General features: G+C 43.2%; 1 protein-coding gene across 1 annotated transcript in view; it reads left to right on the forward strand.

Moving 5' to 3' along the window:
- The window catches only part of LOC124594289 (glutamate receptor ionotropic, kainate 2-like), a 152,433-nt gene that overhangs the window by 129,448 nt on the left and 2,826 nt on the right, over positions 1-20,159 (forward strand). The window contains exons 13-14 of the mRNA XM_047132652.1: positions 4,831-5,062; positions 16,397-16,659. Coding sequence (XP_046988608.1) covers positions 4,831-5,062; positions 16,397-16,659 — 495 coding nt within the window. The remainder of the gene's footprint in view (positions 1-4,830; positions 5,063-16,396; positions 16,660-20,159) is intronic.

Consider the following 20,159-nt stretch of genomic DNA (forward strand, 5'->3'; position numbering starts at 1 on the left):
TGAAAATTAATAAAGCCGCTGGCCTAGATGATCTACGCCCAGAACAAATAAAAATGTTCGGACCTGTTACCAGACGGTGGTTACTAGATATGATGAACAAATGTGTCCTTGAAATGAAAATCCCCAAGACTTGGCGGAAGGCAAATATAGTAGCTATACCAAAACCTGGAAAAAACCCCACAGACCCTAAAAATTTTCGGCCTATCTCCCTGCTTTGTCAGCTCTATAAAGTCTTAGAAAGAATGATCCTTAACCGCATCTCAGAACATGTAGACAAGAATATAATTAAAGAGCAAGCAGGATTCCGCCCAGGAAGGTCATGCTGCAGACAAATCCTCAACCTTACACAGTACTTAGAAGATGGATACGAGCGGAATCAAATTACAGGTGCTGCCTTTATCGACCTTACAGCAGCTTACGACACCATAAACCACAGTAAGTTAATATCAAAAATATATAATACCACAAAAGACTACCGGCTGGCGCAATTCATCCAGTGCCTGTTGCAGAATAGACGGTATTTTGTCACGCTGCAGTCGAAGAAGAGCCGATGGCGGACCCAGAAAAGGGCCTACCTCAAGGTAGCGTCCTCGCCCCATTGCTGTATAATATTTATACCAATGACCAACCGATCAGCATGGACGCTCGCTTCTTCATCTATGCAGACGATACAGTCGTTACCACCCAGGGAAAAACCTTTGAAGAGGTAGAAAGTAAATTAACTTTAGCGATTGAAAAGCTGGGTGACTATTATGATAATAACCACCTCAAGCCAAACCCAGCAAAAACCCAGGTCTGTGCTTTTCACCTACGTAATAAGGAAGCAAGGAGGAAACTCAACATAAGCTGGAAGGGACAACATCTGTCTCACTGCGACACACCAAATTATCTTGGGATTAAACTTGACCGTGCTCTCACCTACAAGGAACACTGTTTGGCCACAAAGATGAAAGTGAGTGCCAGGAACAACATCATCCGCAAGCTAACAAATAGCAGATGGGGAGCGCAACCTACAGTTCTCCGCACGTCAGCTTTAGCTTTATGTTTCTCCACTGCGGAGTACTCGGCACCCGTTTGGCAAAATTCCACCCACGCTGAACAAGTAAACATAGCATTGAATGAGACTGGACGCATCGTGACAGGATGCCTCCGCCCAACTCCCACAAAGCAGCTGTACCACCTCATGGGCATAGCCCCGCCAGACATCAGAAGAAGGACTGCCGCAGAAATCGAGAAGCATAAACAGGAGACAGATCCCAGGCATCCAATGTTCGGATACAATCTTCAACCTCGCCGACTTAAATCAAGGAAGAGTTTCCTACGAACAACTGAAGCAACTCTTTTATCGCCTAGAGCACGACGAGAAGAGCTGTGGTACAATGTGGACCCAGGAAGACCAGGGAATAGCCCCAGGGAAGAACCCACAGCTGGCTCTGAACTCCCATATACGACCTGGAAAGCCCTGAATAGACTACGAACAGGCGTATCAAGATGCAGAGCATACTTGGAAAAATGGGGCTACATCAGTGCAGACGAGCCCTGCGAGTGTGGAGAACAGCAAGACCCACAACACCTACTGGTCTGCAGGAAACTAAACAACCCGTGTTCGACTCATTCATCGTGTACATTGAAGTTAAACATTTTCTTCTAACAGTTGCACGTTCACATTCACACTAAGGTCACGCATGGAAATACTTAAAAGTCCTTATCATATGCCACTCTTATCTTGTATACATTTGCAAAACTTGCTGACTGAATCTCAAAACTGCAGAAGGTGCAGCTAGGCTTCTGGTAGAGGTGAGAAGGGAGGGAGCCAAGGGGGTCAAGCAGCAGCTAAAGCAGAGCGCCCATCCTGCCGTAGCCCCCCCCCCCTCCCCCCCGCACCCCCCCGCCACCCAAACTATGAGGTTAACAACTAGCCCTGCGTTAAGCCACAAAGAAAATGCTCACCTGTGTCTCTTCTTTTTTTGTCGGTCAGCACATAACAGATATCGACGTAAACCACCCACAAAAGAACCCTAAGCCACAGAGTGTGGTCCTCCTTTCAGACAAGTGTAAACTTACGCTATCTGAGTTATCTCTCAGAGGAAGGAAAGTTTTGACTGTACTCTTTAGCACATGCCTATATGGAAAGACTCCATTTCTTGGAGAACAGTCTGATAGTTAATTCTTAGGAATCATAAGTAGTGTTAATAATTTTTCACTGTAAAGAAGCGGCAGTGACGGAACTCATGCGCACATCTACTATTCTGTCGGTCATATTTATTAAATAACAGCTGCATCTGGCTCATTCAGGTGCCATAAGATTATATTTTTAAATTATCAGATCACTTCTTTTATTTTGTGAGTTTGTTCAACACACTATATATCGTGTAAATATGAAATCCAAGTAACGAGACTTCTCTACTGTAGAGGATATTTGATGTTACGTTAAATATTGTTAGTTTTTAGATTTTTATGAGCTTGATGTTTGCAATATTCCTAGCTGAGGGCAGGAGGCACCATCGCAGAGATCAGTTTAGTTTAACATTTTAGCCTTTTCTGTATGAACGTTAAAGGTGAAGATAATGTGGCGCAGCCCAGTCAGTGTGAAAAAAACGATTGCTTTCACTCCAAAATTTCACTCCAAAATTTCGAACTCCAAAACCGTGTCTGGTGCGAAGAAATCGTCCAACCGAGGTGACCGCTACAACCCTGGACCAACCTCGTGTCTGTTAATGTGTGTTTTGTATACTAAGATTGGGAAGTTTCTGCTGCGCTCCCAGTTTTCTCGTCAAATCGACAACACTCTCGTCTGTGACATGGAGATTGTGATATCATCCATATGGTATTTTCGAAACTTAGGCAGATGATGACATTGTTTGAGAATTCTAGGCGATTCTGATCTGGGCTGCCATGTTGGGTGCTTCTTCTGCGGGTCACCATCCTGGTGCTGATCGATTCACGCTAGCTGTGTTGAGGAAATCTAACATCCAAACCTCCAGATATCAGACATTCAGACCGGTGCCAAACGTTGTACGTAAATAGAGTATCAACCAAAACTCCGATTTAGTTTGTGCTACGTGCTGTCGTCCAGCAGAACTGTAGTAAAATGTAATTAAAAGTAACACTAGAACTACGGACCACAGGAAAAGCGTAACTGTAAATAATACGTGTAGTTTCCGTGGGGAAGTTGGTAGAGTGTTAGGTCATCGTACCAAGGGTTCTGGATTCAAGCCCCAATGATGACAATTTTTTAGCTGAATTATGCGTGAAAGTTTTCTAAGGGACTATTAATGCTTCCGCAAGTGTGATGAAGTTGTTTCTTTATTCTACTGCTCCGATTTTATATGTTTATCCTGTGAAACTACAAATACACTAGCTGCTTCATCACGAGTCGTGTCTGTTCTGTCTCACATGGCCGACCGGTATGGCCATGCGGTTCTAGGCGCTTCAGTCTGGAACCGCGTGACCGCTACGGTCGCAGGTTCGAATCCTGCCTCGGACATGGATGTGTGTGATGTCCTTAGGTTAGTTAGGTTTAAGTAGTTCTAAGTTCTAGGGGACTGATGACCACAGATGTTAAGTCCCATAGTGCTCAGAGCCATTTCAACCATTTGTCTCACATGTCGACGGAACACCACACCTGTCTGTACAAATGTACTCTGGCTTGCTACTTTCAACTAACGAAGAGAAAGCACACTGTCAAAAAAACATTGTTACGAACTCCGAAAAGTCCTTTTACATGTCAGGAAAACTTCTTCCATGCAACAGTTTCATGCGTAAACAACAGCGGTACTTTTGGTACGTCGACTTCGCACTCTATCAACTCATCCACGCAAGATCTACAAAACTATCCCTCAGAGATACCCTTTTCCTATGCTCCGTAACTCTGGTGTTAATTTTAACTCCTTTTACGCCCGTTCTGCTGGATGACAGCACACAGCACGAACTAAATCGGGGTTTTGGTAGAGACTCTATCGACATACAACATTTGGTCCGCTCTGAGTGTCTGACAGCTGGAGGTTTGAATGTATTGCAGGTCAATGCACATTCTGAACAGTTCGTTGGTTTGAGTTCTATAAAACTTCGTTGTCTCGTAATTTTTTTGTGATGTATGTCAATAATTAGAGAAAATAAGTGTCTATTAATATCAGTCTCGATTCTTTAAATTATTCAACATCTTTTCCACGGTATAAGCTGGTGCACACCTAGGCTTGTTGTTGTTACCGTGACAGTGTTATTGTTGTGTACAGGGACGAAACTCAACGATCGATATCTCACTGTTCAGTGAAGGTAAAGAGCATGCACTCGTTCATCTTGCTTGATTATAAATCTGTTGACTAGAGAAAGCTGTGTCGATTTCCCTAAGGATTATACTACAGGTTTGCTGTGTGGTGTTTCATGACTATTTGGTTAACAACCCTGCAGTATTCAGGCATAGTAAGTAGCAACTTGCATACAATCTTCAATATTAAGAAACATTCATTGTATGTAGGTGTATAGTGGCTACTGTAAACTTTTGATTCAAACCCTGCCATGATATTTGGTGCGTCAGATAACAATGAATCTGAACCGCCAGAACAATCTGGTTTTAGAGCTCAGCATGAGTACAAATTGTCCCTCGTTTCACATAGAAAGCACGGCAGCGCCTTCCACTGTTGAGAGACTCAAACAGACTAATTAATAAACGCATATATCCAAGAAATTTTGTGCAAAGTAATTGAAACACAACATTATCAGATTGTTTGGAAATTTTTTCGGTTGTGTCTGCTTGTATTCTGCATACAAAAACAGTCTCAATGACACCAGGATATATCAATGGATACAGACATTTCTCGATTTTTTCAGAATTCTAACGACTCGTTGTACCAGCGGATGTGGATAGTGATGAAGCAGGCACGGCCAGATGTGTTTACTGACGATAACCACGAGGGCGTGGAGCGAGTGAAGAAGGGGAAGGGCAACTACGCCTTCTTCATGGAGTCCACCAGCATCGAGTACCAGACGGCGCTCAACTGCGACCTGCGCAAAGTCGGCGGGCAGCTCGACTCCAAAGGCTACGGCATAGCGCTGCCCCGAGGTGAGAAATCATAAGGTCTCACATTTCCTTCAAATTTTCATCATCAACATTACTAAGGTGTTCGATCACCGCCGGCCGCGGTGGCCGTGCGGTTCTGGCGCTGCAGTCCGGAACCGCGAGGCTGCTACGGTCGCAGGTTCGAATCCTGCCTCGGGCATGGATGTGTGTGCTGTCCTTAGGTCAGTTAGGTTTAATTAGTTCTAAGTTCTAGGGGACTTATGACCTAAGATGTTGAGTCCCATAGTGCTCAGAGCCATTTGAACTATTTTGTTCGATCACCTAGGTCATCTGCTAGTCTTACAATACCCCTCAAAATGTTCACAGCAATGAGCAATCAGTTTCAGTTGCACGAACAAGTAAGTCCCTATCTACATGTCTTTCACATTCTCAATAAATATGTGTCGTGATCACCTTCAGAGCTTTTCTTCCTCAACCTACCTTCCATAACGTCACAAAACGAGTCTCCAAGTCGCCCATCGTTCTCTATCCATCAGCGTCTACTTCCATTTTTCTGTCTCATAGATATTTCGTTTCTTTCTTATATCAACAATGCATACTTTGTCCAATACATACCCCTGTGTATGACGTACAGTGAAGTAAAATTTTACTTTTCTCTGTCCGATTCCCTAATTGTCCATTTCTGGACTGAGCATCGGGTTGCACGGATTTCCGTTTATACCATTTGCTACATTCCACATTGTTTCATTAAAATTGGTATATTACTTCATGACAGCCGATATATTTCTAATGCGTTATATCTACATACGCAGCTTCTTGGCAAGTTACTGTACACTGCACGGCAGGGGGTACTTCGTAGTATCTTTAACGTCTTTGCATCTCAGTTGATTTGCTTATAGACAGAGGGATAAGTGAATTTCTGTACTCCCTTCTACATTATCTCTCTTATTTTCGTGATCCCTACGCAACGTATACGATGAAGGCAGCAGAATGGTTGCATAGTTCTTCGGTTACCTTTTATTAAACCCACAAAACACTGATGTCGTATTCTACAATATTTGTTATTTATTTCACAAACCGGATTTCGATTGTTACGCCATCATCGGGTATGAAGATAAATGTCTGACGAAGTGAAATTTTGTTGGATCAAAGATTTTAACCTAGTGAATCTACAGATTATCTCCATATCCAGAAATGAAAATGTTAGTGCTGTATTAGGATAAAATGGGAGGAATTATTTCAGAGTAAATAAAACATAAGATTATTTAATAAGGTATGTGACACATTAACTAATGAATTATATACAAATCACAACGATCGTTCATAGAAAAAAATAAATTTAAAGACAAAATTTGGCGCCATGGTTCAAGTATGTGGCTGAACAAAATAATGTTTTCTTTGATAGGTCTTAAATTACAAGCAAATAAGACATACTAGTGTGATTAAGCATGTAAGTGAAACAGCTGTAATTTTACAAAGTCAAAATTTTTAACACTATAAGAGAAATTATAATAACTGAAATGAAGGAAAAATGGGACATGTGGGTGAGAGGCAACCACGGGCTACACTTGTGGATATAAGTTCACAGTCAGATGCATTTTGCTGCTCACAGTCCCAATGTTTCAGCTTGTTGCTATCACAACTCCACCTTGTGAAAGTCTAATCCATCTTACGGTAGGGATACTGAAATTTTCATAACAATTTACTTCTAATTTAAACTAATTCTCAGTTTTTAGTATTACATTAAGCCCATTGCTTTGTTCGAGAGATGTGAGTTCTAGGACTTCTTGGCGAACGCTTCGACAGTTGACAAATAGTGTTTCAATTTTGCCACTCTTCATATTTCATGCCCTGTGGGTTTAAGAAGTGGTTACTGGATATCTGGTTTCTATCTGAGGACTTTCGAGATAAGACTAATCTTACGATGATGTAAAATAAAATACTCTGATACCTAAGTGATCATTTCGGGTGTATAATCCACGCACGATCTATCCAGAAAAGCTGTTGAATACATAACATATGATCAAAAATAAAGTCAATATTTTCCGTTTTATTTTCAGAGTAGCCAAGATGCTTACAGTCATTAAGGTTGCTGCTCTACCGGGACGCTATGCTTTTACGATGATAGCATGCCCGCTTTGCAAATAATTTTCGTATATATATTCCAGATTTTCATGTAAATGTCTCTCCTTTCTTTCTCCTGCACTGATATGTCATTGGACGTCCAGTAAAGGTATATGTGCAAAAGAGAAAAGAAATTTGAAGGCAATAGTAACAAATCGATATTCAGTTAAACATTTCCCACACAAGCATATTTTGTGGTTTTAACATCTCTATGGTGACCGTGGCGGTCTAGCGGCTTGAGCACAAGACTTCAGCTCTCGAGGTCTCGAGCTAAATCCCGGATAGGGGTAGGGATTCTTCCTCTTTCCAGTCCTTCCAGGACGGCCCCAGATCCACTTAGCCCGATGTCAATGAGCACCGGGGTTCTTTCCCGGGGGAAAATGATCTGTCTGGCCGATGGGCACACCAACCTCCCCCTCCTAGTGCCGCGGCGAATAAAGGCTGCACTCTGCCTGTCGTCAGACCAATAGCACGGGCACAGCCTGAGCCACAGGTAACAAAATCTCTGTCATCTACATCTACATCCATACTCCGCAAGCCACCTGACGGTTTGTGCCGGAGGGTACCTTGAGTACCTTATCGGTTCTCCCTTCTATTCCAGTCTCGTATTGTTCGTGGAAAGAAGCATTGTCCGTATGCCTCTGTGTGGGCTCTAATCTCTCTGATTTTATCCTCGTGGTCTCTTCGCGAGATAACTGTAGGAGGGAGCAATATACTGCTTCACTGCTCGGTGGAGGTATGTTCTCGAAACTTCAACAAAAGCCCGTACCGAGTTACTGAGCGTCTCTCCTGCAGAGTCTTCCACTGGAGATTATCTATCATCTCCGTAACGCTTTCGCGATTACTAAATGATCCTGTAACGAAGCGCGCTGCTCTCCATTGGATCTTCTCTATCTCTTCTATGAACCCTATCTGGTACGGATCCCACACTGCTGAGCAGTATTCAAGCAGTGGGCGAACAAGTGTACTGTAACCTAATTCCTTTGTTTTCGGATTGCATTTCCTTAGGAATCTTCCAATGAATCTCAGTCTGGCATCTGCTTTACCGACGATCAACTTTATATGAGCATTCCATTTTAAATCACTCCTAATGCGTACTCCCAGATAATTTATGGAATTAACGGCTTCCAGTTGCTGACCTGCTATATTGTAGCTAAGTGATAAGGGATCTTTCTTTCTATGTATTCGCAGCACATTACACTTGTGTACATTGAGATTCAATTGCCATTCCGTGCACCATGCGTCAATTCGCTGCAGATCCTCCTGCATTTCAGTACAATTTTCCATTGTTACAACCTCTCGATATACTACAGCATCATCCGCAAAAAGCTCAGTGAATTCCGATGGCATCCACAAAGTCATTTATGTATATTGTGAATAGCATCGGTCCTACGACACTCCCCTGCGGCACTCCTGAAATCACTCTTACTTCGGAAGACTTCTCTCCATTGAGAATGACATGCTTCGTTCTGTTATCTAGGAACCCTTCAATCCAATCACACAATTGGTCTGATAGTCCATATGCTCTTACTTTGTTCATTAAACGACTGTGGGGAACTGTATCGAACGCTTTGCGGAAGTCAAGAAACACGGCATCTACCTGGGAACCCGTGTCTATGGCCCTCTGAGTCTCGTGGACGAATAGCGCGAGCTGGGTTTCACACGATCGTCTCTTTCGAAACCCATGCTGATTCCTACAGAGTAGATTTCTAGTCTCCAGAAAAGTCATTATACTCGAACATAATACGTGTTCCAAAATTCTACAACTGATAGACGTTAGAGATATAGGTCTATAATTCTGCACATCTGCTCGACGTCCCTTCTTGAAAACGGGGATGACCTGTGCCCTTTTCCAATCCTTTGGAACGCTACGCTCTTCTAGAGACCTACGGTACACCGCTGCAAGAAGGGGGCAAGTTCCTTCGCGTACTCTGTGTAAAATCGAACTGGTATCCCATCAGGTCCAGCGGCCTTCCCTCTTTTGAGCGATTTTAATTGTTTCTGTATCCCTCTGTCGTCTATTTCGATATCTACCATTTTGTCATCTGTGCGACAATCTAGAGAAGGAGCTACAGTGCAGTCTTCCTCTGTGAAACAGCTTTGGAAAAAGACATTTAGTATTTCGGCCTTTGGTCTGTCATCCTCTGTTTCAGTACCATTTTGGTCACAGAGTGTCTGGACATTGTGATTTGATCCACCTACCGCTTTGACATAAGACCAAAATTTCTTAGGATTTTCTGCCAAGTCAGCACATAGAACTTTACTTTCGAATTCATTGAACGCCTCTCGCATAGCCCTCCTCATGTTCAAAAGATGTCATCATTTGGCGTACAAATCTGTGGTTCCCTTTTTTCGGAAATATTTCTTCATATTTGTTCCATTCATTTTCACTGGTCTTTGTGATCTTCCTGAAATACTGCCGTGTGATTCCTCTACCATCCTGAGAATTAGTCTGTCATTATGAAAGGGTGCTCCTGACTGTTAAGTTAAAACCATATGGAGTTTTCTGAAGACATACTTTTCTAAATTTATAGGTTAGAGACACACTGTTTATTTTATACAGCGATCTAGGGCCTTGCGTAAGGTACTACTGCATCAGTGTTTCCATCTCACTATGATATTCACTTAGCCCAAATATAGTTTAGGCGAAACTGGTCACCAAAAGTCTATGTCTATAGTATGTACAGGGTGATTAGAAATAGCCTGAAAAGCTTGTAAGGTTGCTGGAGGGTATGTTGTACTGAGAAATATTTTTAAGGAGAAAAATCGATATGTTGTGCCATTTCTGAGTTAATTAGCATTGAAATTAGGCAATCAGGCTGTTTCGTATGCAAATCCAAGTGGTCTGCGAGAGATGGTGTTGCCAATGTGTCCTTCGTTTGGTGTCATAAAACTGAATAAGAGAGGGATACAAAATTGGACATGGGGCAGCAGCAAGGATCGAATCCAAGCCAAAGGCTGAGCAGTCTCGTGCCTTGTCATCTACACTATGAGAATAACGGACATTAATTATATCTGGTGGACCACTTGAAGCTGCTTGTGCAATGGCTTGAGTGGCAAGCTTCAATGCTAATTAATTCAGAAATGGCGCAATGTATCGAGAATAGTGGAGTGATCGAAATTTTTTCTTAACAGTTATTTCTCAGCACAACTTACCCTCTAACACCCTTACAAGCTTTTCAGATCTTTTCTGACCACCCTCTAAACGTAAAAATGTATGTACGTTTGTAGGTTACACATCCACTAAACCAATCAATCGATTTCTAAGCAAAGTTGATATACAACTAATTAACATCCGAAAAGAAATACTGTCTGCGTAAGAACCAACCAACTCACATAGAGGTATGGGTGGTGGTGAAGAGGGTTGGTAATAGCTGACACCTGGAGTGGCCTGCACGATTAGCATATCATGCAGGTAGTATCACAACGTATTCCACTGGCTATATCTGTGGATAGGCATGGATGAAAAAAAAGAGGTGCAAACATATGGAGACAGAGAAAGTGGAGGATGAGATGGACAAAGAAATTGGGAGGAGGAGATAGACACAAATTGAGGGAGTATGAGATGCGCAGAGATAGGGAGGAGGAGGAGTTGGACGGAGTGGGTTGAGGAAAAGATGGACAGTGTAAGAGGGGAGGAGCAAATGGACAGAGAGTGATGGTAGCAGACGGATAGACAAAGAAAGGGCAAGGATGAGATGGACAAAGAAAGGATGAGGGGGCTATCGACAGAAAAAGAGGCAAATGAGATGGACGTAGAGGGAGGAGAACATGAACAGAGATGAGAGAAGAAGATGGAAGGGAGAGTCATGGCACAGGAGATAGACAGGAAAAGGGGGAGAAGTAGATCAATAGATAGAAGGGGGAGTAGGGGGAGGTACATGAAGCATGTTGGAGATAAAATGAAGTGGTGGGCTGGTGGCAGGGGAAGAGGGTGCAAAGAGACATGTGGAAGAGGGTGATTGTGTGAGATGGAAGAGAGTGAATGTGTGATGAGTCATTTGGAAGAGGGACATGTTGTGAGGAAGCAGATGGAAGAGATGCTGGGTATAAGGAGCCAGGTGGAAGAAGTACTGAGGCTGAGAAGGCAGATGGAAAAAGTACAAAGAGTGAAGATACAGGTGGAAAACTTACTGGGAAGGGCTGAGTAGGTAGGTGGAACAGAGACAGGGTGGGAGGACAAGATGGAAGAGGGGAGAGAGAAAGAGTTTATGTTCCTCTTTTCTAACAGAAGACAGGAATAAATAAATATTCATGCAAATTCATGCAATACTGGGTACTCAGCACATATATACCTCCTATAGGGATAGGAGTGGCTGTGGAAAGGATTGGTAACACCTGACAGTTAGGCTGCCCTGCATGACTGGTGCGTTGAGTGGGTGTTCCAGGGGGTGTATATGTGGATGGACACAGCTGAACAGAGAGAGAAGGGGAGGAGGAGATGGATTTTAAGGGGGAGGATGAGATGAACAGAGAAGAAGCAGAGGAAGATATATACAAACAGACAGGTGGAAAGAGCAGCTGAACAGGTAGGATGAAGAGGCTATGGACAGAAAAAGAGGGCAAATGAGATGGACATAGAGGGAGGAGAATATGAACAGAGATGAGAGAAGAAGATGGAAGGGAGAGTCATGGCACAGGAGATAGACAGGAAAAGGGGGAGAAGTAGATCAATAGATAGAAGGGGGAGTAGGGGGAGGTACATGAAGCATGTTTGAGATAAAATGAAGTGGTGGGCTGGTGGCAAGGGAAGAGGGTGCACAGAGACATGTGGGAGAGGGGGATTGTGTGAGATGGAAGAGAGTGAATGTGTGATGAGGCATTTGGTGGTAGGTAGGATGAGATGGATAGAAAGAGGAGGCAGAAGTAGATGGACAGAGATATGGACAGAGCGAGGAGGAAGAGGGGATGGACCGAGAGGGAGGAGTAGGTGTACAGAGAGAGGGGGGGGGGGGCGGTTGAAGATGGTCAAAGAGAGGATTAAGGGGGGCAAGACTAAGAGAGGGGGAGGACTAATTATACAGAGAGGGGGGCAGGAAGAGATGGTTAGAGTTAAGTTGAAGGCAGGGTGGGCAGAGAGAAGGGGAGGAGAAGCTGGGCAGAGGACAGGGTCTTCTAATATACGACTGTTATAAGTAAATACCCTGACAACGCTGGGTACTCATCTAGTATGTTATAAAAATGGAGATGTATATGTGCTCATGAATGTGTATATATTCCACATCTTCTCCCAAACAACTGGATCAGATTCAACTAAACTTGCCACATACATCGCTCATTGTAAAGAAATAATGTATGAGGACACAGGTGTGACGAAGCAGGTGGAAGAGGGATGAGTGAAGCAGAAGGGTTAAGATTAGGGAAGCGATTTAAATTGTTCCTGGTAAGTTTGATGAAACTATTTCAACAAAATTTGATATCCAGCTGACTCTTTATTGGTAGTTCTTTCCCGTATTTTGCTGACTGGTAATACTTTAAAATTATAAAGTCTAATTTCTCCTATTCGTGATGTTCAGCACTTCAGCAAGGCCGCGAGAATAAGCACTATAGCGACCCAATATTTTTGCCAACGGTTTTCGGAATCAAAGATCATACGACAGGACTGAATATCACAGATAAATTACTCATCATCTCTGGAGTCGTATAACGTAAAATAGCAGATATGCGGACACATATGAGTGCAACGCATGCAGTATATGCATACGTGGGTGAAGCCATAGGTAAGAATCTAGTACATATTAAAAAGCGGTTTTGAATGATTCAAGATAAGTTCGACACAAGTGTTGTGTGTGTGACTCACGAGTGCTGTAAATAAGGGAATAGGCCAAATAATAGCGGATTCAAAGCGGAAATGTGCAACTCTAGTTTCACGGTGCCGGTTACCATCGTCCACAGTGAAGGTAGGTTTTGAAAATAGAAAAGAATGATAATTATCATCAAAACTTCAAATATCGGACAGGCTAATCTGATATTAGAAGCCCCACTAGACATTTATTCTTTCCTTACTGCACAGGCTACTCCTGTTTATAAAAGTACTAAGCTTTGTGCTTGAATATGAGGCGCGTCAAATGCACAATAACGTGTCTGTGTGTCGAACTGTAGTGGAAGTTATAAAATGCTATTATAACACAAAAATTTTCTCCTTCACTCCGGAAATGTTTTCATTCGACATGGAGTGGAAAAAGTCTTGCAGATCTACCGTGCAAAGAGACGTTTAGAGTGCCAGGTTTGACGACTGGGCTGTGGAAACAGCAGCAGGAGTTTGTGAGCTAAAACTATGTTAGGATTAGTAGATATCACTAGAATGTATACCTAGGTCAGTAAAACGGAACTTTTGAAAGCTGCCTTAGGATTCTGTAAGGAGGGCATTGAGATCTAAGGTCGGAAGATGTTCTGGTATAAGTTCAACATCGCATCAGGCTTCAAAAGTACTGGGATAAAGGTTTTATCTTGAAGATTAATGGAGGAATGTGATGTTCGGAGAACATGAGGACAGGAGGAAATATGAATAACTGATAGGTTATGTAGGTGAGAAGGATGTGAGGCAGAGAGCATAGCGCAGGGAATGGCAAAATGTACGAGATATGAAGATCTAGTCAGCTTGCGAAGTAAAGGCAGGTCCTTCACACTATGTGTTTAGTCGGTTGGCATTTTTCTCTGTCCGCTAAACGCCTGCGGCTTTAGCCAACCTGTAGCTGGTCATGTTTCTCCGTCAGTGCATACTGTTCCTCCTTTCCCCTTACTCTCGACTGACAGCACATTTAGATCTCTCGTTACCTTACATTTTGAGTCATCTTCGTAGAATATAAATTAGGAAAATAATCGAATGGACAGTCATGTAGATATTTCAAGCTAGTTAAATGTGAGACACCATTTTCTTTATTGTTTTTTGATATTTAGAGCCTGAGGTGGAATTTGAAGATTTTGGTTCCGGTAAACCGCTTGAATTTTCTACAGGGATATTGCGAGGTGCCGGGGTGGAGAAGACTTTGTACCTGTTTAATTCAGATGCATTTTGCATGAGAATGACACATGCACTCGATCCCCTTCTTATCTACCAGCTAATTAATTATGTGCACAACGCTAACGGGAGAAAATGATGGTGGCCGCTGCTAGTTGGTAAAATAAGGAGTGCAAACTCACAATAATTTAATAAAAATCGTAATCTCCTCAGAGAAAAAAGAACTTTATCATATAAACAACAGGAAATGGGATTCCGCACATATCTACGAAATGATGTAAGGATTAAATATCACAATCAGATTTATTATACATCAGAACGTAAATGCACATGATTATCGACACAAACAGTAGGTTAAATGATAGGGTATACTGAAATATTATGAGAATAAGAGTTGGCTCAAGAACAAGGGGCTCCTACTCTTTGTGATGCAATAGATTGACGATAATGACTGGAGATCCTAATGAATCAAATATTAATCTCCCTATTATATAAAAGTATCGCAATTAATAGTGAGAGATCAAATGGGATCACATGGAGAAACAAGCAAGGTGGACTTGTAGCAAAGCGAGCGCGTGTGCTGCTGAGGGATTCAGTATAAAGTTATAAGGTCCTACAATACCGGAGCCGCAAAATACTGTACCAGTACTGAAATCTGCAGCACGTCGTCGGTAGGCAGCGTCCTGATGATGTAGGCGCCGACTTCTGCCGTGCAGAAACTCTGTGTCAACCCCTGGCTGCGAGGGCTGTCCAAGGATTCCAAGTTCTTCCGAAAACGAGCGACCAAGTCGCAAGACCGTCCGACTCAAAGGAAGATCAGATGCCGAATTCCCTGCCCGTGCAACGCAAAAGCGAAGCCAACATTGCTCTACTTCCTACTCTCCTCGAAAACCTCGAATCAGCATTCAGTTCTGATTTCCCCACACATCATTTGCGCCAATAGCGACCGTTCCCTCCAATTTCGAGCACGGCTTTATAATTTCAACTAGCCTCAGTTTAAGTTGTCCAATCATGCCTCTACTATTCAGCTGAGGTGCCGTTTGACCGGCTACGAAAACAACCTGCCTAGACCACCGGCCATCCAGCGCCAGACAGTCGCACCCAGCAGGGCACAGTCCACAAGTATTCTCAGAATCAAGAGGACAATGCAGTCAGTCCGGTGCCAGGAATCTTCGTTCCGGACGCGCCGGAATGGTAAACACATAAACTGCGGCGACACTCAGACGTCTCACAGGTCGTTTCGCCCTACATACAATAGGCGAAACTCGACCGACGTCAGTCGTTCCGCCAAGGGCTTAAGCCTATTGTACGAACCCCTCAGAATTCAGGGAAGTGCAGCCCCAAACCGGAAATGCCGTCCACCCAGGGAAGTAACAGAACATGTTTAGGAATCAAGCGAAAAGTATTTTTGAGCTCTCAGTACAAATACTCTCATTACAATAACCTTATTCGGTCTGTTACTACCGTGCAATGACAGAGAGCATTAATAAAATTGATGAAAATGAGAGGAGACATGCAAAAGAGGGCATGGAACCTCTCAATATCTAAGGTCCTCTTAACAGCGATCGTTATTAAAATGAATGAAAATTCAGGTTTACGTTTATGTAACGCCGATCCGTATCATTCCATGATCCTGTCATCGTGATGTGGACTTTCCGACTTCGTTTTCCCATCGTGTTTTCTGTTCCTTGGTAACATATATTCCATATACTGATAGTTACACCGTATGTGTACTTCCATTAGAAACCTAGTTGAAACTTCATGGCAGATTAGCCCTGTGCGCCGGATAGGGACTCGAAACTGGAACCTTTGCCTTTCGCGGGCAAGTGCTTTATCACCTGAGCTATCGAAGCACGATTCACGACCCGCCCTCACAGATGTACTTCCGACGGTTCCTCTTCCCCTACTACCGAGCGGGGTGGCGCAGTGGTTAGACACTGGACTCGCATTCGGGAGGACGACGGTTCAATCCCGCGTCCGGCCATCCTGAATTAGGTTTTCCGTGATTTCCCTAAATCACTCCAGGCAAATGCCGGGATGGTTCCTCTGAAAGGGCACGGCCGACTTCCTTCCCAATCCTTCCATAATCCGATGAGACCGATGACCACGCTGTCTGGTCTCCTTCCCCAAATCAACCAACCAACCTCTTCCCCTACAAGTTGAAATCTGTCAGAAAGTTTCAAAATCGGCGTTCACTTCGCTCCAGACTGCAGTTTCTAGAAATGTCGTTACTGAAGGGCTTTATGCTCAGAACTGCTTACCTGTCACACACTGTTCTCCTCCCGATGCAGACTCACCGTACCGGACGGCGGTGAGCGGTGCGGTGCTGCAGCTGCAGGAGCGCGGCAACCTGAGCGCGCTCAAGAACCGCTGGTGGAAGGCGCCCGAGGGCCAGAAGTGTGACGAGGACGACCCGGACAAGAACAGCACCGAGCTCGGCATCCTCAACGTGGGCGGCGTCTTCCTCGTGCTCTTCTTCGGCACGCTCATCGCTTTCGCCGTCTCCGTGTTGGAATTCCTCTGGAACTGCCGCAAGATCGCTGTAGAGGAAATGGTCAGTGCCGCTCAACTATTCGCGCATTCTCGTGTTACAGGCTACTGAACGCTCCAACGTTTTATGCCCAGTAACTAGGAGGGTGAGTCAAATGAAAATCTTAAATATTTTTTTAAATATTATTTATTGTGCAGAAGTGGTAAAAAGCTGTATCACTTTTCAACATACCTCCCCCACGCTAAATGCAAGTCCTCCAGCGCTTACAAAGTGCATAAATTCCTTTAGAAAAAAAATTCTTTTGGTAGTCCGCGCAACCACTCATGCACCGAGTGGCGTACCTCTTCATCAGAAGGGAACTTATTTCCTCCCATTGCGTCTTTGAGTGGTCCAAACATATGGAAATCACTTGGGGCAGGGTCTGGTGAGTATGGTGGATGAGGAAGAAACTTAAAATGCAGGTATGTGATTGTTGCAACTGCTGTATGGGCAGTGTGGGGCCTTGCATTGTCATGTTGCAAAAGGACACCTGCTGACAGCAATCCACGTCGCTTTGATTTGATTGAAGGCCGCAGATGAATTTTTAAGAGATCTCTGTATGATGCACTGGTGACAGTGGTCCCTCCAGGCATGTAATGCTCCAAAATGACGCCTTTTTCGTTCCAAAAGAGAGTCACCATAACCTTCCCGGCAGATGGTTCTGATCGAAACTTCTTTGGTTTTGCTGATGATGAATGGCGCCATTCGTTGCTCGCTCTCTTCGTTTCCGGTTGGTGGAAGTGAACCCAGGCTTCGTCCCCAGTAACGATTCTTGCAAGGAAGCCATCACCTTCTCGTTCAATGCGCCGAAGAAGTTCTTCACAAGCATCAACACGTCGTTCTCTCATTTCAGGAGTCGCTGGCGTGGCACCCTTCTTGCAGACACTTTGTGAAACTGGAGCACATCATGCGCAATGTGGTGTGCTGACCCATGACTAATCTGTAAACATGCTGCAATGTCATTCAGTGTCGCTCGGCGGTTTTCCTTCACTATGGCTTCAACTGCTGCAATGTTCTGTGGAGTCACAACTCGTGCCTGACCTGGACGAGGAGCATCTTCCACTGAAGTCACACAATTTGCGAACTTCCTACTCCATTCGTAGACTTGCTGCTGTGACAAAAATGCACCACCATACTGAACCCTCATTCGTCGATGAATTTCAATAGGTTTCACACCTTCACTATTCAAAAACGGAATAACAGAACGCTGTTCTTCCCTGGTGCAAGCCGCAAGTGGGGCGACCATCTTTATACTGATACCTCGACGGTATGTGTGCATCTGCACTAAGCTGCCACCTACAGGCCATTCTGCATGCTGTTTGTAGCACGCTTACCAACTTACAGGATAACGGTGCGAAATTTCGATTTGTTATTACAAATTTAAGGTTTTCACTTGACTCACCGTCGTATGTTGTAACCGTCACGAGATCCGTAGTCTAAAACAGCTGGATTCAAATTCTCGTCTGGGTTTCCAGATTTGAAATTTTATATGGCTTGCAAATGGTAGAATGGTGCCTCTCACGGCGCCAAGGCCATAAACTTTCACCAGGTTAGTGTAACTGAGCTAGCGGTCCGTTCCTTGCGACTAGGGGGTAAACTGAATAATAAACTCTCTTCATCTTTTCCCGTTCATGTGAACACTGCAAGCGGCTTCGGTAGCGCTCAGACCGGATGTATTCGCCTGTACGTTGAAGCTGGAATAAAATTTTGATGAACGATATTACATCATATGATCTTAAATTATATGTTAATTTCGTGAATTAAATCTCAGTGTTTTGAACAATATGTTGTGCAATGAAGATACGTTTTACTATTGACTTCACCTTCGGATGGGGATGTTAACCTCAGCCACCCTTTGTTGTTATTCGAGAAAAAAAAAAAAAATGCACAGCGCTGCAGAAGCACTCATCACAACAGTCTACACAACACGTACTGATCAGGAACGCAGACAAACGTAATTCAGCATTTCAGTGCGCTGCATGAGAAGAATTGACCTCCACATAGGAACACGTACCTACTATAACGCCGCTTCCTTTGGAAGGAAAATGAATAATATAAACATAGTACCCCAAAGCCCAAAAGTCCCAAAAATCAAGTTCTAGTTTCATAAATAAAAAAAAAGAAAAAGTCCCTTTTGGAATAATGTTGCTTAAATAGTAGTACGTCGATAGAACAAATTCAGTACCAAGTAGCTTAGTGTTTTGAAAAAGAAAGAAATAAAAAGATAGAATCCCATTAGTTTCAAAATAAACTCATAGTAGATCGCAAAGTTCCGTAATTAGAAATCACGGAGTAGGACAAACGATCTCAATGAATACTCCTTATGAGTACTCCTTGAGAATCGTGTGTAATTCCTAAGAAAGAGCCGTGCATTGTTACTGTGTTGCCGGGGCAAGTCGTACCTCAGCGTGTGCTCGTATACGTGGGCGCGACGAGATTGTTTTTTGAACACTGAAGATTTGCGATATACTACGACACACTGAACTTGCAAGAAGTAAATCAGTAACTTCAAATGGGGTATCACGTAGAATCCAGATAGTGAAAGATTCGAAATAGCCTTAAATTGAATATTCTGAATAAAAGACTGGACATTACCCAAAGTTAGAAATTGTTAATGATGGACCGATGTAGAGACTAAACTTTGAAACCGAATTTTGAGAAAGAATTAACTTTTGTAAAATCAGTTAATCGACTCTGGAACTTGCATAATATCTTGGACTGAAGTATACGTCATTAATTCCACCCAGATAGGAAAAGCTACTTCCTTACGGCAAAGTAAGGATGTGAAAATAGTGCAATAAACCAGCTTTCAGTGTTATTACTGCGTTAATAACTTCATTCAATCCATTCAATATTGTGTACTCAGTAAATAATTAACCGTGCGACGACATTGATTGTCCAAGGAACGCGGCGTGCATAAGTACTCTTTGCCGCATTAACAAATTATCGCTCTGTTACGAACTGTTAGGCTCTAGTAAACTGAAAAACTTTAGAGGAGATATTGGTGTTGTGTATGTACTGAAGCTATGATTAATACCGGAATAGGAACTGATATATTCCTACGTGTAGCTGTGTTTAAATACGCCGGGGGAGCACGTAATTGCTTGACCTGATCGAGACAAATAATACGCACTCGGTGGGATTTCAGCGCAGCCCAAATAGATTTTTTACATAACGCCAATATATACAGCTCTACCGCTAGGTAGCCAGACAGCGATGTTATACTATATATCTTTCAGACAAGTGTGCATCACCCTACATCGTACATTTTCAGCAGGCATCCTCAAGAGCTGAGAATTTTGGTTGTTTCCAATTTATTTTATTGTGTTGATAACCACTATTTCGTCAATTATGGTTTATGTGTGTATCGACACATCATATATATTTTTAATTTCCATCCTACGTATCGTATACACCTTCACACATACACTGCCGGGAAAAAAGTCATTTTATTGACAAGTGGGGTTACAGGTAGTTCAGCGTTTTAGGAGTATACCATAACAACTTCATACCAAACGAAAAAC

Source organism: Schistocerca americana, chromosome 2 (assembly GCF_021461395.2).
Source record: "Schistocerca americana isolate TAMUIC-IGC-003095 chromosome 2, iqSchAmer2.1, whole genome shotgun sequence".
NCBI classification, from domain to species: domain Eukaryota; kingdom Metazoa; phylum Arthropoda; class Insecta; order Orthoptera; family Acrididae; genus Schistocerca; species Schistocerca americana.